The sequence below is a fragment of the Charadrius vociferus genome, unplaced genomic scaffold (assembly GCF_000708025.1).
Source record: "Charadrius vociferus isolate BGI_N301 unplaced genomic scaffold, ASM70802v2 scaffold455, whole genome shotgun sequence".
Taxonomy (NCBI): Eukaryota; Metazoa; Chordata; class Aves; order Charadriiformes; family Charadriidae; genus Charadrius; species Charadrius vociferus.
Genome location: NW_009648550.1, coordinates 6,410,518 through 6,421,453, shown reverse-complemented (window position 1 = coordinate 6,421,453; position 10,936 = coordinate 6,410,518). Strand labels below are relative to the sequence as shown.

General features: G+C 41.5%; 1 protein-coding gene across 1 annotated transcript in view; it reads right to left on the bottom strand.

Annotated features, from left to right (window-relative positions):
* Nucleotides 1-962: 962 nt before the first annotated feature.
* The window catches only part of LOC104287387 (D-beta-hydroxybutyrate dehydrogenase, mitochondrial-like), a 45,775-nt gene continuing 35,801 nt past the window's right edge, over nt 963-10,936 (bottom strand). Inside the window, exons 3-5 of the mRNA XM_009886085.1 lie at nt 7,059-7,211; nt 4,122-4,252; nt 963-1,310 (exon numbers count right to left, since the gene is read on the bottom strand). Of these exons, the coding sequence (XP_009884387.1) occupies nt 963-1,310; nt 4,122-4,252; nt 7,059-7,211 (632 nt within the window). The remainder of the gene's footprint in view (nt 1,311-4,121; nt 4,253-7,058; nt 7,212-10,936) is intronic.

Here is a 10,936-nt window from a genome sequence, read left to right as displayed (position 1 = left end):
AGTAGTAGACTGCTAATGAAGTCACTATGCTCAATTACTCTCATAGATATATGTTACTAAAGTTTTCCTGTTTGTGTTAATAGATATTTTTTTTTCATCAGACTGTATTACCTATAATAGTAGCAAAATCAGAGCTCCAGGCTGAATATGTTCTTTTTAAGGTACAGGTTGCTACTGCATCCTGATATCTGTCACCTTGGTGTTTAGCTCTCTGACTACACTTTAGGTTAATGCATTGATTAATCCAGACATTAGATAAAATAGAGAGTTTATTTAGGATTGAATATTCATTTGTAAATGGAATATGCTACTTGTTTTCCAAAGTCCATGAGATACTGGCTTTGTTACAGATTTATCTAGAACACCTGAAAAAGTACTGAGCTGTAGTTAGGCAAGACACTGTTTCCGTATTACAACTTTTTTACCTGTTACTTCCTAACTTTCTACAGCCCCTTAACTCCATGCAAAGTATTTCAAGGTCTATTGCTCATTCCTAACTTTTCCATTAACCTCTTCCCATCACCCCTAATAAATTACTATTCAGGTTCCTACAAATAAGGTATTTTCATGTCTGTTGTGATGGTTTCAGATGTGCAGTTGCCCTGTAGGGTATGCTCCATTTTGTGTCCGTCATGTCTGTAACAGTAACCTGGTATTGCATTAGAAAAAGCTGCACTGAATTTTCTAGGTAATACCTTAAGCAGCCTAAGTGGCCCTATGTTTTTGGGGTTTTTTTTTCACATGAGAGAAATAAAGTTAGCTGGACAAATGTATTAATTTTACATAGGGTCATGTATGTTTTTCCCTATGAATAAAGGACAGTTCTGACTAGGGAGACCCTCCAAAGTTTGCATGAGTTAATTGGTGTCAATATACTGATTTCTGGCAGTTTTAGATTCAGCCCTGGCTTTCACATTTTAAAAAACTGCCCTGCCCGAGTCACTGAACAGTACCAACGTAGGCTATGCAAGTTTTACTTTACTCAGAGCGTAAGACAAAACGGAATCCATCACAACAGTCGGGAATAAAGCACAGACAAATACCAGTACTTTTTCCTTCAGCTTTGCTACCATGTAACGTGCCTTGGGTGCAGGAGACGTTAAAGCATCTACCATAGCATCTACAACTTCACTGCCGTTAGTGCTTCCTTCGCTGAGAATGCTGTTGAAAAAGTTTGCCCGCTCTTGAACATACTCCTTATTGTAAACTGCCTTTTCCTCTTCACTGAGTTCATTCCAAATCTCTTCGGCACTGACTGGTGGCTGAATTTTTGTAGAGCGTGCATAATTTCCTGGCTGAATAATACAGACCTAAAAGCAAGATGTAAAACTTATCAAGATGCAATCAGTCATTCTGAATTCAATTAAATACTATAGTCAGTAAAACAGATCAAAAGCTTTCTGCAGACAGATTTCTTCCAGAAAATGCTGCTTTGTTGAAATTTTAACCTTGAAAACTTGACTGAAATCAAATATATTCCCGTGAAACATTTAAGATTGTAGAGGTGCTTTATTCTGACTTCCTCATTTCGCTCTGATGTTAATGTTCTTGTTTTGACTACTTAGCATACCTTCACAGAATGCAATAGTGCATCTTTGATTTTTATAGAATGCTTAATGGTCTAAATGTTTTGACAATACTGAGACAAAGGATTTTGGTATGACTTTGATGTCTCCAAAGTGGAATACTTTGGATTTTTCACTCAGTGGTGAATCTTGCAATTGGTAATTTTTTGCCTCAATTTGGGACAAAAGGAGATGTCAAATAAAATTAGAAGGTCCTGGGGAAAGAATTGCTGTTTTCCCCAAGCAGATGTAATGAAAAGGAAAGTAGGTGTCGTCAGCCAAGTACAGAGGGGATCGAAGGACCTGGTCTAGCTCTTACTGAAGTCATTAGCAAATTTCCATAGATTTCTGTGGATGTAGATTTAGTTTGAAAGCACACAAATCCTTTGCCGTTCCGCCTGTTTTCTTTGCATGTGTTGTTACTACTGTTCTGCTAACTTCTGAGGCTTCTGGGGGATTTCAGAGCAGGCTGAGCACTTACAGTATGCGTGGCTTTCCTCAGTTAGCAGTGGGCTTGTTCAAACTCTTTGTAGATATGCAACATTAAAAACTCCGTGGCATTTAACTGACCTGATTTCTAAAGACTACAACACAAGGTGAGGAAAAACGGTGCTGAGCTGTGTAAGAGACTTAGGGATCTGACAGGCGCTCTGTGGAAAGTCTGTGGTAATACAGAATCACAGAATGGTTAGAGTTGGAAAGGACCTTAAAGATCATCTAGTTCCAAGCTCGCTGCCATGGGCAGGGAGACCTCCTACTAGAGCAGGTTGCTCAAAGGGTGCCACAGGGTGCTGTATGTGGGGAGCAGGGGGGTGTGCGGGTAAGCTGCAGCAGAGAGACAGCATGCATAGCCGGGGGCATCTTCTGCTGCCTCAGGTAGGTTTGTCACAGGGCATCTTTGGCAGCCCTCTCTTTGGGTGCTATTTTCAAAAGTGTTTAGTATTAGCCAAACTAACGCCACTAGTCAGTGTCCCATGTTCATTGTAAACAAAAGGATTTTGAAAACTCCATGTTTTGGACTTCTTTGGAGTCAGCTAGGAGAGAAGGAGAGATGATACTTCTTTTTTTTTTTTTCCCCCACCTTCCTTGATTTTCTGTAGTCTTTCTAATGGAAGACACATACTTTGTTTCCTGTAGGCAGCCAGCTTGCGTGGCCAGAGTTCACTGCGACAGAGCCACAGCTCCATCTGTTCCTTGCCACCTCTGGGTGACTTTCTCCTGAAAAGGCAAAGGGAACGGCAGAGCAGGGGAGGGGAGCATGGGGAAGAGGGACTGTGTATTCTGCAGGGTAGGTTCTGAGGCAAATGCCAGCCAGTGCCTTGCATGCAGTGAGAAACAGAAAAATAACTCGTATAGATATTTTGGAAATGTTTGTTAGCCTGGCTCACTGTATCGTGTGCTGGGGCTATTCCGGGGGTGGCAGAACAGTAAAAATCCCCAAACGACCAGAGTAGCTAACCTGTGAAACTAAGCTCTTCCATGCATTTGAGATTATCCTCAGCTAATCGGTTCAAATCCTCATCATGCTGTGTAGTATTAGGATGTGTAAAATCACTTGCATTTTATAGCATTTTATATTATCCAAGAGGGGTAGATAATAGATGCATAGCTGTAATTTCTTCTAACACAAAGCTTATGAACAATGCTGTAAATCTGTGTACGTAAAGAGTACACCAATGTAAATCCTCTAGGGAAGACTTTCAGTGTTTGAGTGTTTCAGCAGTAGAGTAACTCCAAGGAAAATGCCTAGTGAAGCTACTTAGTGATCTAAGCTTCAGGTTTGACTATCAGTGTTGCTTAGACAGGCCACTAAGAGCACTCATAGAGCCTCTTAGGTTAAGAGAATAAAAACATAATTACTCTGCACAATACTGCCTCTTGCAGTGTAGCGGTTCCCACAAAAGGGAAGGAGCTTTTAAGCGCTGATGTTGTGAGAAAAGAGAAAGAACCCCTCAGGTAGGTGACAAGCCTTCCTTCTCGCTGCACAGCACTCATGCCTGGGCTCTTTGCGCCTGCTGCCACCCCAGAGAAAGTTTTCGCTACCTGGTATTGTTATGAGCTCTTCACAGAGCACGGCGCTGCTCAGGCAGCCCTGACTCGGAAAGTTTCTCCACTGTAGAGGGTGTGGAGCAGGGTGGAAGTTGCAGTGTTGGCACAAAGAGAAGACGTGCTGTCCCACAGCTTCTCAGAACTGCAACCACCACCCAGGTCTGCTGTTCTCAGTGATTTCTAGCTGACTGATTAGCCATAGAGAAACCACCTCTTTCCAAGGGGGAGCTGCACCCATGGATTCAGCTCTGATCTTTATTTTTGTAATTCAGATGCATGGAGCTTACTTTACACAAGATTAGATATTATTTTCCATATGCTTGTTCTTGCCAAAATTTCCACTCTCACACCATTGACGCCTTGTGCAAGTTGCTTGCTTTTTGCCCCACAAAAAAAGATGCATTTCAGTTCTGTAGGAAGTTTTAGGAGTGAAATGTCTCTCCTATGAAAATCAACATTAGAAATAGCAGGGAGTTTCACACAACAGCTATTTGTTACGTCACTTACCCGGACACCAAACTTCTTCATTTCCAGTCTTAGAGCATCACAAAATTTTTCGATAGCTGCCTTGGTCATAGAATAAATGCCATTTCCCAGAGCAAAATAGGCAATAATGCTGGACATGAAAACAATACGTCCTGGAAAGAAAATAGTGCAAATAAAGTAACTTCACTCTTAGTCTTTAACATAGAATTGATTTGCCTGAGTCTTCTGAACTGCTAATAACGTGTTATTTAGCATTTTCTGGTGTAGTACCTAGTATGCCAAAGCTGGGCTGTGTAACCATGCAGTCCCAGCACAGAAGTGCATTTAGCTTTGTTAAGCAGAGAACTTCATGCAAAAATCTTCCTTCCATCTAGTGGAAGGACAGATGCTGGACAAGACAAAGCGTAACACATTGCCAACGTGCTGCTTATCCTTCTGAGTCTGAGACAGGATGAAAGAGATGGAAACAAAGCAGTCCCCTAAAAACTTGAGACTGAAAAACAGTAATAAAAGACTATGCCAGTAATAGTGGAAGAGAGGAGCAGATGATTTTCCCTGCAGTCGATATATGAATACTAATACCATTTTTTCTGTGGTGATGATGTCTCTGCACTGAGACCTGGCTTACAACTGTGCATATAAAGTCAAAATTGGACTGTACAGTGATAAGCTTCACCAGAGAAAGGTGACTTGACAAAATGTGTGCAGCTTTACACTGCTTTGCTGTGATTTCCCTGATCTGTGCTGCTTTTTTCCCCTTCATAACTCTTGCCAAGTGCAGGCATGCATTAAATAGCAGAGATTTCTGATTTGAGGCACTGCGCCGTGGTTCGTTTCCACTGTTTACTTGTAAACTTTTATCGCATAGTCATACCATAGAGTAAGAAATGTGTGAATGTGGATATATAAATACCAGAGGTGAGAGAGAAGATGGCCTCGTTGCTAACAATACAGAGAACACAGTTGCATTCCCGTTGCTGTCACAGATGCAGATAACGTCTGGGCCCCGATCTGACCAAATGTTGTAGGCTTGTGGGATATCAAAAGGGTATCATGGGAATGCAGTGAAACCTGTCATTCTGAATTAGGTTCCCTGCCTTCCTACACAGCGTCTGGAATAAATCTTACATACAGTAACAGAACAACTACCAGCTTGTTGATCAAGATGCTACATCAGCTGGCCTGGCCATCTGGAAAAGTTATGGGGAAATGTTGCTCCTCTCAGAGTAGTTCTAGGCTGGAGGGCAATACCTCACTTTACAAGTATTGATAATCTTGAAGGTTTTCTTGGAACAGAGGCTCATCCTAAAATGGCAGCCAGCCCCTTCCTTCAGAGCACAGCTACTGGGTGGTTGCATGGTAGGATGACCTCTGCCTCCTTCATCCAGTAGCTAAGTGATTTGGGGCACACGCCCAGATGTGGGACATGTCATTTAACTTCTCTCTTTGCCTGAGGTAATTGAAACCCAGCTTTCCCAGGAGAATGCTCTAACATCCATAATTCAAGTTTTTCATTTGGAGAGGTCATGTGCTGCCCCCAAAAACATGAGCTATAGCTGTCCTGGCTGTTCCTGCAAGGAAGGAGACAGGAAACCTGAGATTCTTTCTAAAAGTGCCCTGGCCTCCTCTCCTGCATAGATGTGACTTGAAAATGGAGTGTGGGCACTTCATAAAGGCAGCATTGACTGCCAGGAGTGAGATGCAGAGAGCTCTTTTGAGATAAGGTAGTATGTACGTGCAGCCATCCAGACCCAAATCTTCTAAGATTTTGTGCATGTGCTTAATATCATACACACAATTAGTCCCTTTCAGTTCAAAGTAACCCTTTGCAATTCATGAAGTCAGACAAATGCCTCTGGTGGATCAGCGTCACAGAGTTTTAGTAGTAAGTAGGACAGCACAGAAAAAAAGTGATGTCTCCCCATCTAACGGCCACATAACACTCACTGGGTATATGCAACAGCAATTCTTTTACAAAAACACATCCAGCTTGCCGCATTTAAAGGTTTCTTTTTTCTTGCATCAGAATATCATCAACCGAAGGCAACCAAGCAGAAAGCAGCAGAGTAGCCAAAAATTGGATGCTTTTATCTTACCAACATTTTGTGTAACAGTGGCATCTGGGGCTTCCGGATGAAACCTAGCCCTTACTGTGCTTGATGCTGTATACACATAGAACAAATCCTCACCTTAAAGAGCTTACAACTTAAATAGACAAGCTAAGCAAAAGGTGGGAAAGGAAAAGAATATCTTTCCCAAACAGAGATGGGGACAGGTAGGGAACAACCTGCAAAGCATTCGAGACATGCTGCCATGCTGTAGAGGGCTGTTTGAACCATTTCTTCTCAGAAAAAAGGATGAAGCCCACGCGTATGGAGGTCCATGCAAATGCATCTATCCCATTGGATACCCATGCATCTCTGTACGGCACTCTTTCACATACTTGAAGTTTCCCGCCCAAGGTCATAGAGAGGATCTTGCTAGGCCTGGAACTGGAAGGCGGATGTCTCTAGTTCTCCTCTGTAGGGTCATCCTTCCTCCTAATCCTTCCATCCTAATTGCCAAACAGTAAAATAGTAAAGCCTAAATAATAAAGTTAAGCAGGAGTTTATTGGATCTTTGTGTTTACTGATTGTCAGTGCTTACAAAGTCTTGCCTGGGCTTAATGATCTACTGTAAACATTTTTTTCTCTCAGTTTTGAGTCAAACACTGAGTGTATTCATTATTTGTAAATACTTTTTTCTATGTATTGTAAAGACAGAATCTTTAGGCGTATTTTTTTCCCTTACAACTTTACCCTCTTTTCAGGATCAAGTTGCTCTTTCAGGCCACGCAGGAGGAGGCTGTCATTTCAGTTCAATGAGAGACAATTAAGGCTTCTTTTATAGATGCTACATTACCCTGATTATAGTAAGCTAATTATTCTACAACTCTAAATAACAGTGGATTAGCATTACCCTTGTATTTCCTTAGAAGAGGAAGAAATGCCAGGGTTGTCCTGATGCTCCCAAGGAGATTCACATCTGCAAATTTTTCATATTTCTCCATAGACAGCCACCCTGTCTCACCAAATGTTGATATTCCTGCATTGTTGACAAGCCCCCAGAAACCTATGGAAGAGAAATGTCTCAACAAGCATCTGTCACTGCAAAACAACCACCGTTAGGTGACAAAACAACACTAGTGATTTGAACCCTTGGAAAACACTTTTTAGTTGTGTTATCTTTGTCTTTTCTCCTTGTAAGTGCAGGCATGTTTTGTTTAATGATGGAATGTAATTCTGGCCATTATCTGGACTATATAAGTCCCACTGCTATTTAGTAATCACTCACTTTATAGTCGTCTTAAGTTATTTATGAATAACATGATCTGGGAGACTATATCTTACTGCCAATGCACTGTACCATGATACTTTAATTACTTTAATCCCACTGTGTGCTATGAGCAGCTTTGTGAAAATTATATTAAGTAGTCTAATGGCTAAGGTGTAATATTTTCAAAGCGCCTAACTAATTTAGGAGCCTAAGTCTTGGCTCGTTTGCCAGTATTTGAGCTTCAATTCCTTCTGAAATCATCCAGAATCAGGCACATGGGCGCAGCATTGGGTAAAGTAACCAAGTAAGGTCAGTGGCTACAGTATTCTTTTTTAATTTTGTACTCTTGAACACCTCTATTCCCCACATAACAAAGGGCTTTGGTGCTAAGGAGCCCAGCCCCCTGAAATGCAGTAAGATTCCAGTGTTTACAAGCGGAAATTGATTGGCAGCAAAGCTTGTTCTGACACAACTGTCTGCCAGAATATGCGAGCCCGTTAGCCTAAAGCCAGAGAACGCTTCGTGTGAGCACTGTGCAGTACTGCTAATGACGTCGACTGTTGGAAATGCTTTTTTTTCCATTGAAGTGTGGAGCGCTCGCAGCTTGGAGCTGACATGTTGACTTGTTCTTGCCTTCATAGCACACATCTGTAGATGTACGGTAAAACACTGAGTGACACGCTGCTTTTGAGAACCTTTCTGTCCTCAAATCCTGACTGAGAATATTTCTAGGTTGACCAGTGGGTAACTAAGAAGTCCATAGGCTAGCCTGACTTGCACGGAAATAGCTAAGTTTGCAGCCTGTCTCCGCCAGACTTGACAATTTTGCTTTTGCCTTTTTTTTTTTTTTTTTTTTTTAAGAATTCTTGTATGTGACTGAGGCAAATGTTTGTTTTGCCGTGCCTTCTACAGGATCTCCAAGCCTAGGTTTCTGGTGAGGCAGAGTGGGTAACAGTGCCTCTCCCCCTTCCTCTGGACACGGGGTCTGGGGCATGGGTGTCATGCTGACCCAGCTGCAGCCTCCTCTACCCGTGGTGGCAAAGATGTTCTCAAGGGACCTTTGGTCACCCAGGTGAAGGTGCTCCAGAAAGCCTTGTCCTGAACTCTTTTCTTTCTGATCTTCTCTGACAAAGCTACTGCGATGATTTCATGGTGTCTTGGTTCCTCTAGAGCCCTGCCAGGATCTGTAAGTACAGAATTTCTTTCACAACAATAGTTAAAGCTAAAACAGACATTTTTTTTGAATTAGTTTGTAAAGCAGACCTCTGTAAGCTTTCCTAACGTATATGCTCTAGTTGTATTATGTAATGAAATTAGTGTTTTTAAACAGAGAAAGAAACAAAGTTATTTCAGTGAATTTGCAGAACACAACTCTCAACATCAGGAACTAACCACACAGAAACTTAGATTACTCTGTCCTCCAAAAAGAATAAATCATTAAGCTGTCCATCACACAGCAATCCTTGATGCTGGACCTCTCATAACTTTAGATACAGATTGACTCCTGTCCTAGTAATACAGCAGTTTCCTGCATACTCACCTCTTTTCTACTGCCCCAAGTGTTAGTGGATGGAGGAGAGGAAATGGACCAAAAAATTGTCCACTGGAATTGGGCACCCTCAACTTCCTTCTTCCTCCTGCCATTGCCCTGTTGTTCTAGGCTTTTCCATCATTCTGTGGCTTTATTTCTCCTTCTTAAAATGGAACTAGCTCCATAGGACTGGCCTCCTTGTAAAACGCTTCAAGAGCAATGGATTAGAGAGTCCTCTGTAAAAGCTAATTATCAATATTTTTGTACTTGCACATGATCTGCTCTACAGATGGACCGAGTAGCTGCACACCCTATCTGTTTCTACTTAAGGCTGGAGGGCTCTGTACTCAGGTTCATTTTTACATAACCTAACTCTTAACACAACACAAACTAAAGCCTGGCATCACTGCAAAAGCTGTTCCCTGATCTTCTCAGCTTTACCTTTTCTAATTCAAAAAAAAAAAGTCATTTTGCTTCTGCCACTGTGTCCTGCCCAGCACAGCAAGAACACTTGCTCCACATACCCCTGAATTCATTAGGGCTTCAGCAATACAGCCATTAAACTTAAGACAATTTATTTTCTTCCTCTTTCTCTAAATGGTGAAATGCAGAATTTAGCTTGCAGGGCTTAAGTTTTATCTCCAGCTCTTTGCTGGCTTTCCTCAAAGACCGCAGGTGGTTAGTGGTGAGGCCAGCCTGTGTGTATAAACAGGCAGAGTTCACAGAATAATGACTCTTTCTTTCTGTGCAGTGGCCAAATCAAAAGTCAAGAGGAGAAAAACTGGCTTCAGTTAAACTGAAACAGACTTTTCTGAAGAGAAGATTAAGTAAAACATAAAAAGAGCTTTTGCACATGGTCAGCTCAAAACATTTTGTTTGCCCTGAAGCAAAGCATGCTGTTTCTTAGAATGTTTTGGCATTCCCGAATGGGAAATATTCTGATATTTTCCACAAATTTTCCTGCCACTTTGTTCAGTTGAATCAATTTGCAAAAGTCTACCCAAATAATGAACAGTTCATTATCCCCTTATGCCACTTTTTCAGAAAATGTCCTGCCTCCTGAGAAACAACCTGCTCAGCTATGTACTCGGGGTACTTGAATCTGCTTTGGTCTTCCTTTCCTGAAATGTTTGTGGTAAAAATTAATGCTATAAACGTGCATACAAAATATACTGTATATTTGCTTAGACAAATGCAGCTCAGGTAACCTAAGAAATATAGTCCTTAGACAGCAATCTAGAAGGACAAGGCACAAGAATTGAACAGCAGAAAGAAAAAGCTCATTTCCTCAGAGTGTCCATGCACAGACACATTAGGAAAAAGCAGCTGCTGTTTCATCTGGAAGGGAAAAATTACTCAGACTTTTCAAACAGAACTGAGTCCAAGCACAGTTTAGGAAGAGGGGTCTTAAACTATGCTACAGCAGACAGGGAATAAATAAACTGGCAAGCAGAACTGGACGTCAGAGAGATTTTCCCTGATCTCTGTGTTGGGGAAAATGTATCCTGAGGACAAAGATTAAGAGATATAGCAGGGGATCTAAAGAATCACTTTAGGAAACCAAACTTAAGATTAGTGAGGCTCTCAGGAGAAAAACAGTAGCTCTCACATAACCTCCCAGATAACTTCTGCTTCAAGACATGTTAACCAAAAGGCACATACCCAAAGTCCATATTTAGGCCTAAAAGATGCCTGGTGTTTTTCCAGAAACTCTTAAAAGTCCGCTTCCTATTCAAGTCAAGCTGTGTGCTTGCAAAACCTTTTGAAAATCAGGCTGGTTTTGGTACACACAGACAATATCTGAATTTGGCCAGATTTTCTAAACTAAAACGTATTCTTGGCATCACTAATCTTTGCATCATCTAAACCTGAGCCCATGCAAAATGACAGGCTTTCCTGAAAGATTCCAATCCAATAGTAAAGGAAACCAGCCAAAGGAAGGAGAGTGTGATTTGCAGTATTCCTATTGAAAAAATGAAGAGGGATCATG